Source organism: Macaca fascicularis, chromosome 14 (genome assembly GCF_037993035.2).
Source record: "Macaca fascicularis isolate 582-1 chromosome 14, T2T-MFA8v1.1".
NCBI classification, from domain to species: domain Eukaryota; kingdom Metazoa; phylum Chordata; class Mammalia; order Primates; family Cercopithecidae; genus Macaca; species Macaca fascicularis.
In genome coordinates, this window is record NC_088388.1 from 124076376 (window position 1) to 124094174 (window position 17799).

Genomic DNA, 17799 nt, shown 5'->3' on the forward strand with positions numbered 1-17799 from the left:
AGCTCCCGGACAAGATCATGTAGGTTTGCATTCTGTTCTGTCCTACCAGCTGTGACCTCGGGCAAATGATTAACTGCTCTGTGCTTCTTATTCTTCTCTAGATATAATACTGAAACCACCTCAAAGGGCTGTTAGAAGACTAAAGGAGTAAACACAGGTAAGTGCTTAAAACAGTGCCTGGAAGATAATAAGTGCCAATATTGTTGAATACTTTCTGTTGGTGTTTTAGTAGTAGTATTATTATTACTGTTACTATTATCACAGACCCACATCCTTAACTACGTGATCTGAAAGCTGAAAATTCTCCATTTTGGCAGCAAAATGTGACATGATCTAAACTCATCTGGCAACTAAACATGACCAACATGAATATAAAGCTGCTCGTGGCTTTAATTGATCCCATTTCGTGTGTTTTGCTGCAGAAATATTGATTTTTTAATTACAAAGATTGCTATCCCAGATCCCACTGGATGAAATGCAGAATGTACACTCTATTACTACCTTCCAAAATCTGAAATAACCTGAATTCCAAGTGCCTGGCCCCAGGGGTTTTGGATAAGGGTTCATGTACCTAGATATTACTACCCTTATCAATAAATAATAGAAACTGATAAAACATTGGCTGGGTGTGGTGGCTCACGCCTGTAATCCCAGCACTTTGGGAGGCTGAGGTGTGAGGATCATTTGAGCTCACTCAGGAGTTCAAGACCAGCCTGGGCAACATAGTGAGGTCCCATCTCTATTTTTTATTTAAAAAAAAAAAACTAATACAACATCAGTAGAGACTTTCCAATAAGTGCCTGCATTGTTTTTGTTTTGTTTTGTTTTTGAGACATAGTTTCACTCTGTCGCCCAGGCTGGAGTGCAGTGGTGTGATCTCAGCTCACTGCAACCTACACCTCTGGGTTCAACCAATCCCCGTGCCTCAGCCTCCCAAGTAGCTGGGATCACAGGCGTGTGCCACCACACCGAGCTAATTTTTGTATTATTAGTAGAGATGGGTTCACCATGTTGGCCAGGCTGGTCTCGAACCCCTGACCTCAGGTGATCCACCAGCCTCAGCCTCCCAAAGTGCTGGCATTACAGGCATGAGCCACCGTGCCCAGACAAGCACCCGAGGCTTTCCCACACATAGATCATATGCCTAGGAGCAAAGGAATAGACTAAATCATCTATTATGCTGTATCCTGTAAGAAACAGACCCAACTACCCATGTGCTCCAAAGCCATACTCCATAACCATCTTGAGCACTGCACCCTGAAACGCTGCACACACAAACCTCCCTTCAGTTCCCACCTACTGTGGGACCTCTACCCCTCATCGGGCCCTCTTCATACACCGCTTCCAACTGTGATTTATCCATCTGTGTGTACATCTGGGCCCCATTCAATTTTAACTTAAATTCCTCGAGGACACAGAAATCCTCTGGATATCTTCCCTGGCTCCAAATATACACTGCCTACCCTGTGGCTAGGCAGTCAGTCAATGTGTGCTCATTGAAAAAATTATCTGTCTCCCACATACAGTTTTCCATTTTCAATTTCAGGCAGCACAAGCATTGCTGACTATCATACCCTTCCCTACATGCTCAACAGAAAGGCAACCAAGCTTTTCTGTTCGGTCTATTGGGTTATTGATATAGTTAGGTGCTCAAATTGGAGGCGCTTCCTGAGAAGAACCAGACAGACAGCAAAATTCATGGATTTTGCCCCAGGAGTGCCCATTCTCCATCTCTACCTACAAAACTAAAACTCTAAATAAGCAAAGCAAAGGACATGCCAGACAAGGACACTACCAGTTTGCACCAGGATTTTGCTGGGATTAAGTTGATTATCACTGCTTTAAAACATATTCAGAGCATTTACTGTTTGCAAAGGCAACATGATAGGACCTTTGAATACAAAAATAAATACAAGTAGCACCATATCTTGGAAAGAAGGCAGGCTCAAGAGCCAACAGATCTGCCAGTGGCTTGCTAAGTGACAAGCATCGTTGGGCCTGATTTCCTCATTTGTTTTAAGGAAGGTGTTGGTACAGCATTAACATATTTAGGAGTTAATTTTAATAAATCAATAATTTAATCATATTGATTGAAATAATGTTTATTTAATCCAATATATCCAAAGTGTTACCATTTCAAAATGTAATCCACAAAAAAACGAATGAGGTGGGTTTTATTCTTTTTTATACTAAGTCCTTTGGAATCCAGTGTATATTTTCCATTTACAGTACATCTCGCTTTGGACTAGCCACATTTCAAGTGCTCAACAGCCAAATGTGGCCTGTGGCTACCGCAATGGACAACATAGCTCTAAAGCAAACACAAGTAATTGCCCATCAGGGGTTCTTCATCTTCAGTACATAGACCCCTGCGGGCTCTTTGAAGGTAACTATATTTCAGTGAAATTGGTTTCCTTTACAAGACTAAGTATTTTATTTTATGCATTTAAAAACATTATTTTGAGAAGGAGCCCATAGACTTCTCCATACCACCAAAGGAGTTCATAGTGCAAAAAAGATTAAGAATCCCTGAGCAACAAAAAAGTGAGATTAGAAAAGATGGCAGAATGAGGTAGAGAGTACAAAAGGTTTTACAGCCCAGGAATTTGTGTTAAGGCAGTACTCTGTGATGGTTAAGAGCATAGGCTTCGGGTTCCTGTCCTGGTCCTATCACTCCTAACTGGGAGACTTTGGGCAAGTTATCAGCCTCACTGTGCCTCAATTTCATCATCTATAAAATGGAGTTTAAAACAGTGCTTCCCTTGAAGATTACTTTTTGGACTAAATGAGATCGTCTTTGAAGTGATAACTACAATGTGTGGAATATAGAAAGCATCCAATAAATATCAATCATTCTAGGAAAAACAAAGCTGGGCACAGTGGCTCACACCTGTAATCCCAGCAACTGGAGAGGTTGAGGCAGGAGGATTGGTTGAGACCATGAGTTTGAGGCTATAGTGAGCTATGATCACACCACTGTATGCCAGCCTGGGTGACAAAGTGAGACCCTATCTTTAAAAAAAAAAAAAAAAAGTAAAAAACAATTCTAGGAAAACCAGGATAGCTTACTTACATAGAAATGTGATGCGGAGGCTGGGCACGGTGACTCATGCCTGAAATCCCAGCACTTTGGGAGGCCGAGGTGCGTGGATCACCTGAGGTCAGGAGTTCAAGACCAGCCTGGCCAACACGGCGAAACCCCATCTCTACTAAAAATACAAAAAAAAAAAAAAAAAAAAAAAATTAGCCAGGCATGGTGGCAGGTGCCTGTAATCCCAGCTACTTGGGAGGCTGAGGCAGGAGAACAGCTTGAGCCCAAGAGGCGGAGGTTGCAGTGAGCGGAGATCACGCCATTGCACTCCAGCCTGGGCAACAAGAGCGAAACTCCATCTCAAAAAAAAAAAAGAAAAGAAAAGAAAAAGAAAAAAAGAAATGTGATGTGGGAGTGCTTCAGGTAAAAGCAAAATTATCCCTGCCATGATATTCTCTGTGCAATGCTTCAATGTGCTTATCAAACAAGAGAACTATGCTGAAAGGATTTTAGCATCTTTTTTACTAAGGCTTTTTTTTCAATTCATTTGTTCAAAGGTTCCTGGATCATGGGTCCTATTTTACAGAGACATGAAAGCTAATCAGATAGTGTTGCAGGTATTTACACTGCCTTTAAATGTGTACTTTTCTCTGGGAATGACAGGGGAGAACCAGGTGGTGACACCAGTGGGGTTTCTGATTTGAAATGACACAGTCTATAGGATTAACCAGCAACAAGAGGCCAATCCAACTAGAATCTAGGACTAAGACTGAGTTTTGAGTGTTGGCAACAGGAAGAGGTGCTGAAAGCACCTATCCTCAGCCCGGGCAGACTGTAGAGAAAATGGATTCATCTAGAAAATTATAAAAGACAAAATGAATATCACAGCTCTAGGGTTCAGACATATGCTCATTTGAAACAGTCCATAATATAGACTGATTGTTTTTTGTCAACTCATTACCCAAGAGCCAAGAAGTGCTGCATGAATGACCATCTGGAGATGAAGTTAAAGCGAAAGCCAGTGCTGGGAAACTAAAGTCACTCAACATCCAAACTGAACCCAGCATTTGTGGAAAGACCCCAGGCTGTGGCACAGGAGATGAGAGTCAGGCCTGCTGACTGGCCCCACTATAGCCTCTAGGAGGGCTCTGTGGATTGGGGCTGGCAGCACGTCCTTAGATGGTGACCCTGCCTTCCTTCCTTTAGCCCACTTTCTTTCACCCTCCCCTCTTCGCGGAGTGCTTTCATCCTTCAGTTAAAATGTCTGAAACAACCTTATCTTCCATCCTGGCAAGCTTGCCCCGTCCTCATTCATAGCTCATCTGGGAGCCCTCCTTTCCTTAAAGAAGGATTAATACAAGTGATAGTTTATTCCCCTTAGACTTCCAAGATTAAAAATAAATAAATACATACATGAAAATGGCAGAAAGAAGGAACCATGGGAGGGTCGCCTTTTCTTTCTCTCTTTACCACAGAACAGAGCGCAGGACTATAGTTGGATTGTCCTACAATCTATTCCATTTATTTTCACTCCCAATAGATGGTGTAATTTGGAAAAGAAAAGACACTCACGGGGCTTAACAGAGACCCAGTAGGAAACGCGTAAACGTCTCCCTGCAGCACAATGATGCACTGGCTGCAGCTCCGGGCTGCGGTACAAATGCTCGGTCCCTGCTTTGCTGAGCTGACCCGAGTGGAGCGGAGCGGTGGAGATCTCACCACGCGAACCCCGCTGGGCCTGGGCACCTCCACACAAGCCCCATTCCATCTCCTTCTTCCCATCACTTGCTCCATAGATCAATTGATTCCGTGCCTCGTCGTCCCCCATGTCCGTCCCTAAAACCTGCCCTGCACTGATCCACCTTCAGATTTCCCACTGCTCCTCCGCGGAACCCAGCCAGTGTGCATGTTTGTGCACATTTTGACAGAAAGGGTATTTCGTTGCATATGGATCAGCAACCCCTTCGCGGTTCTGCTTGCTACCCTCTCCCTCCTCCCGCTGCTCCATTCACCTCCATCTCAGATCTCCCTCCTCCCCCCGGTCCGGTGGGGTAAAGAAAGGCTCCTCCAGGCAGCACAATGGCTGGCGCTCCGAGGAAGCCGGACTCATCCCGCGCAGGCCGCACACACACTCCACTGCCCTCCTGGTCAAACAAGCCCGGACACGGGAGAGGGGTGGGAGTCGGGGATGCCTAGCGGCGGGGAGGGAAGGGATAGGCAAAAGGGAAGAAGAGCGGGCTGTGATACCCCCTCGACGCCGTCAAACACTGCTCCCCGCGCTCCAGAGCCGGGGGCCCACCCGACGGCAGCGCGCCCCGCCACCGCGCCGCCGCCCCGGTCCCTTCTCCCGCCCGTCTGTAGTAAAACAATCGCTCCCCCGGCGTCTGCGGCCGCTGCCAGCGGTTCTGACACTGCAGGAATGCGCGGACTGGGGAAGGCTCAGCACTCTGGGGAGGGGCACGAGCGGGGTCGGGGGTAAGTTCTTAGGGACAAAGATGATGTTGGGGCGTTTACGGTGACTGGACCAGATAACGGTCCCGGGACCAGGCACCGACCCACTGCCCCAGCGCGATCGGGCGGCGTTCCCTTCCTCCCCCAGCCCCCATACCGCGCCGCCTGCCTTCACACGCGCGCACACACGCGGGCACAAACACGCGGACGGACACACACACACACACACACACACACACACACACACACACCCCAGGCCTGGCTGGAGGGCCGATGCTGAGATGATACTGGAGGAGCCCATCATCCCACATCTCCCGGGCCTGGCGCTGCGTCCCAGCTGCGCTCCCCGAAGGGCTGGGCAGGAGAGCGACGGCCTCCCGTTGTTCCTTTCCAATCCCAGGATGGGACGGGGTGAGGGGCGCTGTGGCGACCCCAGACCGTCCTGTCAGAGAATCCCGGGGCCTCCTTACCACCCCCACCAGACCCCACCCCCAGCAGTGGGTCGGGTCCTAACTAAAGTCGACCCCCGCGACGGCACCTGTGCGGGTCCTGGCGGAGGGAGGCGGATCCCGGGGCTCAGCCGGACACCCCCATCCACGGGCCGCGGGAGCGGCCGGAGCGCAGCGCAGCGCAGCGGAGAGCCAGCTAGCCAGCGAGCGCTCCCCCCGCAGCTCCGGCGGCGCCCGGCTCCGCTCCCGCCTCCACCCCACCCCCTCTCTGCGCTCGTGCCCGGGCTCCGGGGGCGCGCCCGCGCTCGGGCACCCACCCAACTGGCACGCGCGGGAGCTGGACGTCATCCCCTAGTTAACATTCATAGCCTTCCTCTGAGCACGTGGGCCTGCCTTTATTAATATTTATGCATTTCTGTTTCTCTCCTCTTTAACATTGGTCTTTCTGCTTCCCTCATGAATATTCAGAAGCTCCAAGATGAGCGCGTGCAATAACTATCAACATGGATACCTCGCAGAGCCTGACACTAGCTTCTGGATAAAATGCAGGCGATGGCTGCTGGCGGATGCCGGCAGACACACTCAAAGGCCCTCTTGGACTTTCTGAGCTGCCCATTCTCCTCTACTGGAGGCTGAGGCGGGCAGGCCCAGCGACGTCTCCCAGCCCCAACTGAGTTCCCACCTCAAGCCAAAAGTGAGGAGGCCGGCAGGAGAGCTTTTCTCGCCCAAAGATGCGGGGTGGGAGCTGGATCCAGCTGAAAAATCTGAGTGAGAAGGTTTCAGGCCCAGGAGGACTTGAGATAATACAGGAAAATTCAAGAGGCTGAAATAAGAAGGGTCCCTGGGGTCTTGTGAAAAATTATTCATTTATCATGTCTACTGTGTATAGGCCTGTGCTTATAGAAGCTGTCAATAAAAGTCTCATAATTCATGGATACACACAACTAAGAGCACAAGAACTGTAATTATCGAAGGAAGGCACTGGAAAAAGCATGTCGGCTTGGAGAACCCCAAGTACTTTTGTCTGATTACAAAGTACCTCTGGGCTGAACTAAGAACTTCAACTGGAAGGGGCAGGGAGCTTCTCTTTTGCTGGTTTATGCATTCATTCCACAGACATTTCAACCATGAGAAGGATGGAAACAGGAATAATGTCCCAATGAGATGAGAAGAAGCGTTGGCCTATTTGCCTTTGTGGGAGCAATAGACAGAGGATGTCTTCCTGTAAGAAATCATAAGGCCAGGCACAGTGGCTCACACCTGTAATCCCAACATTTTGGAAAGCTGAGACAGGAGGATCACTTGAGGTCAGGAGTTCAAGACCGGCCTAGGCAACATAGTGAGACCACATCTGTACAAAAAAAAAAGTAGCCAGGCATGGTGACCCATCCTGGTAGCCCCAGCTACTCTGGAGGATGAGGTGGGAGGATCGCTTGAGCCCAAGAGGTTGAAGCTGCAGTGCACTCCAGCCTGGGCAACAGCAAGACCTTGTCTCAAAAATAAATAAATAAATAAATAAATCACAAAGAGTAGCTGGTTAAAAGATCCCTAAATCTCCTTTCTTGGGATCATACCCAGTTTTGTGACCTTAGGTTAGTTAACTTCCCTGTGGCTCATTTCCTCATCTGTAAAATGAAGAAAATAATAGTGCCCCACTCTATTGTGTCCTGTTGTGGGATTAAAGGAATGAATATAAGTAAAGTACTTCCAGGTATATTAGAAGGCACTATACGTAGGTATGTGTGTGTGTGTTTTTATATATATATGTCTTGGCTGATTTGAGGCCATCTTTTGTCTAGATCTTCAGAGCATGGGACAAACAGGTTTGAGAGAAGCTTGTGAAGTACTGAAAGTGATACAGAACTTGGTCTTGAACTGGTGACCTTGTTAGTTATCCTCTCTGAGCCTCAGTTTTCTCATCTGTAAAATGGTGATGCCAATATCTGCTGTTGGATGCCAATGTCTACTACAAAGTTGTTGTTATGCATATTAAGTAATATAATGCGTGCAAAATGCTTAGCACAGTGCCTGGCATATAATAAGTAACCAATTAGTGGATTCTGTTGTTATTTTTGTGAGGCTATGAAGAAACTGAAAGTTGAGGACATCTAGGCTAGGTACCTGGGATGAGAAATCCCTGAACATTAGCCCAGTTATTCTTTCAGCAAACACTTATTTTATTGTAGTAAGATATATACAACATAAAAATTACTATTTTAACCATTTTAAGTATACAAGTCACTAGTATTAAACACATTCACATTGTTGTGTAACCACCACCACTATTCATCTACAGAAATTTTGTTATCCATACAGAAACTCTGTATCCATTAGACACTAACTTCCCAGTACTCCCTTCCCCAGCCCCTGGTAACCACTATTCTAATTTTGTCTCTAAGAATTTGACTATTCTAGGTACCTCATATAAGTGTAATCATACAATATTTGTTTTTTGTATCTGACTTATTTCACTTAGCACAATGTTTTCAAGATTCATCTCTGTTGCAACAATGTCAGAATTTCCTTTCTTTTTAAGGTTAAATAATATTCCATGGTATGTATATACTACATTTTGTTTATTCATCTGCCCATGGACATTTGGATCGTTTCCACCTTTTGGCTATTGTGAATAATGCTACTAATTTGTCATGAGATTAGAGTGAGAAAGAAAGGATAAAAAAAATAATGCTGCTATCAACATTGGTGTACAAATTCCAGCAAACATTGGTTGCATTCTATGACCTAGGTTAGAAGTTGGGGAGCTAAAATGAAGGCATGCTTTCAGGAGGTTCCATGTTTAGTACGTTGATTTCCAAACTCTGCTGCTTAGAACCTGTGGTGGATTGAATGGTGTCTTCCTAAAATTCGTGTCTACCTTCAGTAGGTAGCATGGCCCTGCTGACAGCTTGATTTTGGACTTCCAGCCTCCAGAACCATGAGATCACACATTGCTCCATAAGATCATTTGTTATGGCAGGCCTAGGAAACTAACACAAATTTTGGTAGTAGAAAGTGGGGTGCTGCTGTAGCAAATACTTAAAAATGTGCAAGTGGCTTTGGAACACGGTAATGCAAAGAGGCTGTAAGAATTTTGAGACACATGACAGAAAAAGCCTATATTGCCCCGAAGAGACTGTTGGTAGAATTACAAATATTAAGGGCAATTCTAGTGAGGCTTCAGAAATGAGGAGACTATAGAGAAAGTTTCTATGGTCATAGAGAATACATGTATTATCATAACAAAATAGAAATATGAATGTTAAAGGTGATTCTGGCAAGGTCTAAGATGGAAATGAGGAACTGTTGTTAGAAACTGAACAAAAGAGAAACTTTTTTATAGAGTGGCAGATAACTTGGCTGAATTTTGTCCTGCTGTTGGAAGGCAAGTAGAACTTATAAGCAATGAACTTGTATATTTAGCTGAGATTTCCAGGCAAAATGTAGGAGATTTGGCCAGGTTTCTCCTTGTTGCTTATAGTAAATTGCAAGGAGGAGTAACTCACTCCTAAGTAGTGAGTTACACAGGAGACCAACATGGTTTCTGAGAATTTTATACCAACAGAAACACTGTCAGCCTGAAATGAAAAGGACAGAGATAAAATGAAGGACAAGTCTTAGACCTCTGAAATTCCACAGGCAGAAAATAGGCTGATGCATGTTCTTGGCAGCAAACATGGATTATCCTTCAAGAAAAAGAAAGAATGACTCTTAGGATGGAGCCCATTGCCTTGGATCCAGAGGAAGGAGCATCGAACCACAAGGGATTTTTCTCAGGCCTTGAAACCTAATGGAACTTCCCCTGCTGTTCTGCAAGCTTGCTTTAGGCTAATGAGCCCCTGTTTCCTTTCCATTTTCTCTCTCTTTCAAAAATGTTTTTAAAATTTTTTTTTGTAGAGATGGGGTCTCACTATGTTGCCCAGGCTGGTCTCAAACTCTTGGCCTCAAGGGATTCTCCCACCTCAGCCTCCCAAAGGGCTAAGATTATAGGCATGAGCTATGGTGCCCAACCCTCCTTTTCTCCCTTTTGCAAGGAGAATGTCCATCCAATGTCTGCTCTACCACTGTATTTTGGAAACAGATGATTTGATTTCTAGTTTCAAAGGTCCACAATGCGAGAGGAATTTTGCCCCAGAATATATCACACCTAGAGTTTCACCCATACCTGATTTAAATGATGAGATTTGGAACTTTTAGAGTTTATATTTGTAATAGATGAGATTTAGATTTAGAGCTAATGCTGAAAGGGGTTAAACCTTAGGAATGTTGGGATGGGGCCAGGCACCGTGGCTCACGCCTATAATCCCAGCACTGTGGGAGGCCAAGAGGGGCAGATCACTTGAGGTCAGGAATTTGAAACCAGCCTGGCCAACATGGTGAAACTCTGTCCCTACCAAAAATATAAAAAACTAGCCTGGTATGGTGACGTGTGCCTATAATCCCAGCTACTCGGGAAGCTGAGGCAGGAGAATTGCTTGAACCTGGGAGGCAGAGGTTGTAGTGAACCAAGATCGTGCCACTGCACTCCAGCCTGGACAACAGAGCAAGACTCTCATTTAAAAAAAAAACAAGGCCGGGCGCGGTGGCTCAAGCCTGTAATCCCAGCACTTTGGGAGGCCGAGGCGGGCGGATCACGAGGTCAGGAGATCGAGACCATCCTGGCTAACACGGTGAAACCCCGTCTCTACTAAAAAATACAAAAAACTAGCCGGGCGCGGTGGCCGGTGCCTGTAGTCCCAGCTACTCAGGAGGCTGAGGCCGGAGAATGGCGTGAACCCGGGAGGCGGAGCTTGCAGTGAGCTGAGATCCAGCCACTGCACTCCAGCCTGGGCGACAGAGCCAGACTCCATCTCAAAATAAATAAATAAATAAATAAATAAATAAATAAAACAAAAAACAGAACATTGGATGGGATTAATATATTTTGCATGAGGAGTAGACAAGAATTTTGGGGGAGCCACAGGGTAGACTGTAGTGGGATGGATAATGTTCCCCAAAAATACATGTCTACCCCAAACTTCAAAATATGACTTTATTTGGAAATAGGGCCTTTGCAGATGTAATTAGTTAAAATGAGATCATACTAGATTAGGGTGGTCCTGAAATCTAATGACTTGGTGTCATTGTTAAGGCAGTCCTAAAAAAAACCAGTATAGAACCCTAGAAAGAGTCAAGGATGTAATTCAATATTCAACATACTTTAGTACCTCCTGTGTACAAAGCACTGCCAAAATTAAGGATGCAGCAATGAAGAAAATAATTTACGTCAAGCACTGGCACATGACCTAGCATATAGTATGTGCTCAATAAGTGCTGACTGTGTGTTGTTAGGGGTTTCAGGGATCCTCCTTAGGGCTGATAGAGCTATTCCCACCTCCCTATCCCTTCAATCAAAGTTAATCTAATTTTATTTTTACTCATACTAAAAGTTTCTAGAGCTTAACAAAGTTTCAACTGGGTGCAGTGGCTCACGCCTGTAACCCCTGCACCTTGGGAAGTCGAGGAAGGAGGATCACTTAAGCCCAGGAGTCTGAGACCAGCCTGAGCACCATGGTGAAACCTTGTCTCTACTAAAAATTAAAAAGTAAAAATTGACCAGGCATGGTGGTGCACTCCTGTAGTCCCAACTACTTGGGAGGCTAAGGCAGGAGGATCGCTTAAGCCCTCAGAGGTGGAGGTTGCAATGAACTGAGATGGCTCCACTGCACTTCAACCTGAGACACAGAGCCAGACCCTGTCTCAAAAATAAATATCCAGCTGGGTGTAGTGGCTCACCCCATAATCCCAGCACTTCGGGAGATCAAGGGTGGCAGACCTTCTGAGCTCAGGAGTTCCAGACTAGCCTGGGCAACATTGTAAAAACCTTGTCTCTACTAAAAATAAAAAATAAAAATAAAAAGTTAGCTGAGCATGGTGTTGCACACCTGTGGTCCCAGCAACTCTGGAGGCTAAGATGGGAGGATCGTTTGAGCCTGAGAAGCAGACATTGCAGTGAGCTGAGATTGCACCACTACACTCCAACCTGGGTGACAGAATGAAACCCCATCTCCAAAAAACATAAATAAATAAATAAACAAATAAATAAATAAAATACACTAAAGGAAAATGTACACATGAAAAATAAAGGAAGAAAAAAACATCCACAGAGAAGCTGATTATTTGATAGAATGACTTAGGCATTGAAATAAAAGATAGTGGGCACTGAGTAAATATTTGTCAAATAAATGAACCAAAACATGCAAAAGGAGATTTGGGTTCTGGGGTCTGATTCCACAGTCATTAGCTATGTTTCTTAGTTAACTTCTCTCATATTTTCTCCTTCTGGGTTTTTTTGTTTTTGTTTTTGTTTTTGTTTTTGTTTTGAGGCGGAGTTTCACTCTTGTTGCCCAGGCTGGAGTGCAATGGCACGATCTCGGCTCACCGCAAACTCCGCCTCCCAGGTTCAAGCAATTCTCCTGCCTCAGCCTCCCTAGTAGTTGGGATTATAGGCATGTGCCACTACGCCCAGCTAATTTTGTATTTTTAGTAGCGATGGGGTTTCTCCATGTTGGTCAGGCTGGTCTCGAACTCCTGACCTCAGGTGATCCACCCGCCTCGGCCTCCCAAAGTGCTGGGATTACAGGCGTGAGCCACTGTGCCCAGCCCCTTCTGGGGTTTTTGTGAGTGTTGAACCCCTTACGTACAAGCTGAGTGCCTTGAATCTAGTTAGTGCCTTGAATCTAGTTAGTGCCTAATAAAGAAACAAGCTACTATTTGCTAAGTAAGGAAAACTGAGGACTGGTGCCATGTAATCCCAGCACTTTGGGAGGCTGAGGCAGGGGGACTGCTTGAAGTCAGGAGTTGGAAACCAGACAGGGCAACAAAATAAGACCCCGTCTCTACCAAAAAAAAAAAAAAGAAAAGGAAAGAAAGAGAGAGAAAGAAGCCTAGACAAAAAAAATGAGATCCTGTCTAAAACACACACATGCAGACACACACAGACACACACACACACATGAAATAAAAACTAAGGCTGAGTCATAGCTACAAACTGCTGCTTTTTGGGGATACAGAGTAAATCATTCCTGGAATCCCATCAATACCACTCTAGGGGCTGATTTCAAGGCATTCTGATTTACTTGATAACCTTAGAACATATGGAATATTTAAAGCTTATCTAGCCTGATCACTGACCTGATGCAGAAACCAATATCCCTCCCAGACTGGGAGGATAGCAACACACCTATGGGAGGATAGAAACACACCTATAGTGATGAGAAAATTGACCTCATAGGGTCACCTAGTTCCTCTTTTAAAAAAATGGCTTTCAAATCTAGAAATGGCTTTTTTAAGATTAGAAATTCAGTGATAGTGTGCTATGTATTGTGCTTATTTTATTTGATCTTCCTTAGAAAGACCCTTCTTGATGAAGCCAGTTTTCCATGAGACTCTGGAAATGAGCTGCTGAGGCTTTATTGAAAACCCGTGTCAATCACAGTGCAGCAAATAAAAATGAGCTCATACCTACCAACATTTTAAGACTATTTTTCCATCACTGGTAGTTCTCAAACTCCAACACTTAATTCAAGCCTTATTCATTTCCATCCTTAATATCCAGGGTTGATTAAACTCCCTGATTTGTTTCCACAAGGGAAATGGAATATTCCCCAAGATTCAAAATCTATTCATAGCCTCCCAGTCAGCAGGTAATTACTCCCTACCACATGCACTAAGAACAAGATCATATTACTTTCAAAGAGAATTGGCAGTAGTATAAAAATGGACAATAAATCAATTCCAAGAATAATTATAAATTTCAGAATGCTCACCTCTGTTACCTGATAAAAACATAAAATACACAAACTAGTTGACAAATAGAGTAAATGAAAGAGATCACTTAAGATACTGGGAATTCCAGGCCGAGGTGGGAAGATTGCTTCAGCCCAGTAGTTTGAGGCTGCAGTGTGCTATGATCTTACCTGTGAATGCCCACTGCTCTCCAGCTTGGGCAACATAGTGAGACCTTGTCTTTAAATAGGAAAGGAAGACTTGGCTGGTGGGGAGGGTGGGAGGAGGACAGGAGGAGGGGAGGCAGGGAGTAGAGGGGAATGGAGGAGAGGAGAGGGGAGTGGAGGGACAAACTGGAAATTCCCATACAAAAACCTTGTCAAAAAGAAAAAGAGGTAGAAAGGGCCAGGGGTGCTGGCTCATGCCTGTAGTCCCAGCACTTTGGGAGGCCGAGGCAGGAGGATTGCTTCAGCCCAGGAGTTTGATACCAGCCTGGGCAACACAGTGAGACTGCATCTCTACAAAAAGTTTTTTAAAAAATAAATAAAAGAAATATATATATACACACACACATATATATATATATCAGAAAGAGGAAGAAAGAAAAGAAGGAACTGGAAATTCCCATAAGCACAAATGTGTTGACAATTGTTTTTTCTACACAAGAAGAGAATTGGATATTTCAAAAAAAAGGAGAACCTCTGGAATCTGGCTGTTCAATAGAAAAAAAAAAAAGAAAAAGAAAGCAAGAAAGCAAGAAAACAAGAAAGAAAGGAGAACCACAAATTGTAATAGGAATGGAAAATGAGGTCCCCACTGTGGGAAGCTTTTAGATCTACAGTGGTCCAGGAAAAACAAACAAACATATCATTAATCTTCAATTATCTGTGGCTACCAAGTGATTCATTAGCACAGATCAGCATATGCCCTGGGTGAATGAGGGAAGGCATAGGCTATTATTGTTTTATTATTCTCTATAGGAAATAGAGCCCAGTCGACAGTGCCATGGTGGGGGGCAGAGGGCAGCACTCTTGAGATGGCTCAGCTCTGTGAGCTCACTTTTAAGTTAGATTTTTATTCTTCTTAAGACCCCCCAGTTCAAGCAGGGACTTTATCTCTGCAAACCCCTGAGGACTGACTCCCACTCCCCTCTATCTCAGACTAATCTCTATTTTCTGCTATCCCCAGGATGCCCTGGTAATCAGGGTTGTGATTTAGAAATGAACTTGAGGAAATAGAGATGCCAAAGAACGTTAGCATTTCACCGCACCAGTCCACCCACATAAAAATCACTTCACTACCAGCAAATCCCCAGGGCCCAGCAAGCCATGCAAATACTGCCCAGGGCCACCTCTGTCCTCTTTAAAGCCTCAACTTTGAGTCATGACTGCATTTTCAACCCTGTGAACATGACGAGCAAAGAACCCACATTTTCCCCAAAGTTCACTTAGCCAAGATTTAAATAAACCAATCTCTTCCAGTCACATTCTACGAGGTGAGAGCCTAACAACACAGAACACCAAGTCCCAAAGAAGAGGTATGCTGAGCCAGGTTGCTCTGACAAAGATTCTTTGCTTGACCAATGTTTAGTTGGGCTCCTGAACCTTCCCCTAGGTGGACCTGTACACTTCCGTATAAAATCCAGTTTCAGCAAGAACCCGGTGAAAAAAGTTTAGCAAGAACCCTCTACCCTCAATATCTGATCAGGGTCCTCATCCTCTACCACCCCCCAGGTGATGTCTGACCACCCTGGCCTATCTTCAGCAAAAATCCTGTTAGGTTGATTTAGCCAGCATCTCCCTTATCCCTGATATTTCCACCTAGTAATTTTTCATCCACTGATCCTTGTCCTGTTGTTGGCTATAAATTCCCACTTGTCCATCTATTTCAGAGTTGAGCCCAATCTCTGTTCCCCATTGCAGAATCCCATTGCAGTGGTCCCTATGCTTATTGCCGTGGTCCTCAATAAAGTTTATTCTAATGTGCTTTAACAAGTATCACTGAATAATTTTTTTCTTCAACAGCTCCCTTAAGAATACATAGAGGGGCCGGGCGCGGTGGCTCAAGCCTGTAATCCCAGCACTTTGGGAGGCCGAGACGGGCGGATCACGAGGTCAGGAGTTCGAGACCATCCTGGCTAACACGGTGAAACCCCGTCTCTACTAAAAAATACAAAAAACTAGCCGGGCGAGGTGGTGGGCGCCTGTAGTCCCGGCTACTCGGGAGGCTGAGGCAGGAGAATGGCGTAAAAACCCGGGAGGCGGAGCTTGCAGTGAGCTGAGATCCGGCCACTGCACTCCACCCTGGGCGACATAGCGAGACTCTGTCTCAAAAAAAAAAAAAAAAAAAAAAGAATACATAGAGGAAGCCGGGCGCGGTGGCTCACGCCTGTAATCCCAGCACTTTGGGAGGCCGAGGCGGGTGGATCACAAGGTCAGGAGATCGAGACCACGGTGAAACCCCGTCTCTACTAAAAATACAAAAAATTAGCCGGGTGCGGTGGCGGGCACCTGTAGTCCCAGCTACTCGGGAGGCTGAGCCAGGAGAATGGCGTGAACCCGGGAGGCGGAGCTTGCAGTGAGCCGAGATCGCGTCACTGCACTCTAGCCTGGGTGACAGAGCAAGACTCCGTCTCAAAAAAAAAAAAAAAAAAAATACATAGAGGAAGGGCTGAGTGCAGTGGTTCATGCCTGTAATTCCAGCACTTTGGGAGGCCGAGGTGCATGGATCACAAGGTCAGCAGTTCGAGACCAGCCTGGCCAATATGTGAAACCCCGTCTCTACTAAAAATAAAAAAAAAATTAGCTGGGTGTGGTGGCACGTCCCTGTAATCCCAGTTACTCAGGAGGCTGAGGCAGGAGAATTATTTGAACTCAGGAGGCGGAGGTTGCAGTGAGCCGAGGTCGCGCCATTGCACTCCAGCCTGGGCAATGGAGCGAGACTCCATCTCAAAAAAAAAAAAAGAAGAAGAAGAAGAAGAAGAGTATATAGAGGAAATGACCAGGCGTGGTGGCTCACACCTGTAATCCCAACACTTTGAGAGGCTGAGGAGGGCAGATCACCTAAGGTCAGGAATTTGAGACCATCCTGGCCAACATAGAGAAACCCCGTCTCTACTAAAAATACAAAAATTAGCTGGGTGTTGGTGGTGGGCACCTGTAATCTCAGCTACTTGGTAGGCTGAGACAGGAGAATCGCTTGAACCCAAGAGGCGGAGGTTGCAGTGAGCCTAGATTGCACCACTGTACTCCAGCCTGGGCGACAGAGCAAGACTCCATATCAAAAAAAAAAAAAAAAAAGAAAAAAGAAATATGTACAGGAAATGATATCCTGAAAAACTCTTGACATGGTATGGCATTGAAACTAGGTTTTGGAAAGCTATGAGAGAAAACAATTCATTGTTGGATGATCAGATACCCAGGGGCACATGAGAAGTGAACTCTGGAGTGCTTACTGCTGTCTTAGAAAAGCCGTTGGGCAGAGAACGAACATAAAACCAAAAGCTTTGAGAGGCTTGGCATCTATGATCATTCAAAGTCTGCTGATTTTGTAGATTGGCAGAGTCAAATAAATCCAGATTCTTTCCAGGGTAAGAATTTGTTATTTGGGTATAATGGTTGGACATGAATGCAATGCAGAATTTATAAATCAAAGAAAGCTCATTCGTGACCTATTAGAAAAGAAAAGATTATCCCAAAATCTGATAGTGGCACCTTTCTTTATAGCTAAAAGAAATGAATAGAAATTATTCTTAAATCCTTTTGTAAACTTGTTTCGAACAGAAAAAAAATGATCCACATTAAGTAATCCAGGTCTCTACTAATTGCAAGACCAGAAAGAATTCCCAGTTTAGTGTTCCACATAATTGTGTGATTATGGCAGATCTAATATCTAGCGCATTAAAAGAGAGGAAAACTAAAGACAAGGGAGAAGAAGAAGAATACATGACCTTAGTAATTGGGAAAAGTTCCATAGGCTAGGAGTCAGGAGTTTTGGACTTAAGTGTCAACTTTACCATTAGCTAGCTTTGTGACCAGGGAAAATTACTTAGGTTTTCTAAACCTCAATTTCCTCTGGTATAATATAAAGGGCTTATAATAAAAT

At 44.9% G+C, this 17799-nt stretch overlaps 2 protein-coding genes and 1 long non-coding RNA gene across 17 annotated transcripts in view; 2 read left to right on the forward strand and 1 right to left on the reverse strand.

Annotated features, from left to right (window-relative positions):
* FEZ1 (fasciculation and elongation protein zeta 1) overlaps positions 1-17799 on the reverse strand; it is a 114384-nt gene that overhangs the window by 44842 nt on the left and 51743 nt on the right. For 6 of the 15 annotated variants that reach the window (XR_284332.4, XR_284330.4, XM_074015569.1 and 3 more), the window contains exon 1: positions 6021-6136. The exons of 5 other annotated variants lie outside the window; for them this stretch is intronic. The gene's annotated coding sequence lies outside the window, so the exon portion shown is untranslated. Of the gene's footprint in view, positions 1-5733; positions 6137-17799 lie in introns of those variants that run through there. 4 more of the 15 variants (XR_012423873.1, XR_012423872.1, XM_074015570.1 and 1 more) reach the window with 1 other exon arrangement.
* On the forward strand, positions 101-4123 carry LOC123568595 (uncharacterized). Its single transcript, XR_006691969.3, has 3 exons — positions 101-157; positions 3589-3648; positions 3998-4123. It is a non-coding gene; the product is annotated as an uncharacterized lncRNA (long non-coding RNA).
* On the forward strand, positions 5220-6851 carry LOC102133449 (putative uncharacterized protein MGC39545). Its single transcript, XM_005580071.5, is given in 2 exon segments — positions 5220-5506; positions 6400-6851. Coding segments are annotated over 2 exon segments (591 nt in total). The 3' UTR covers positions 6704-6851.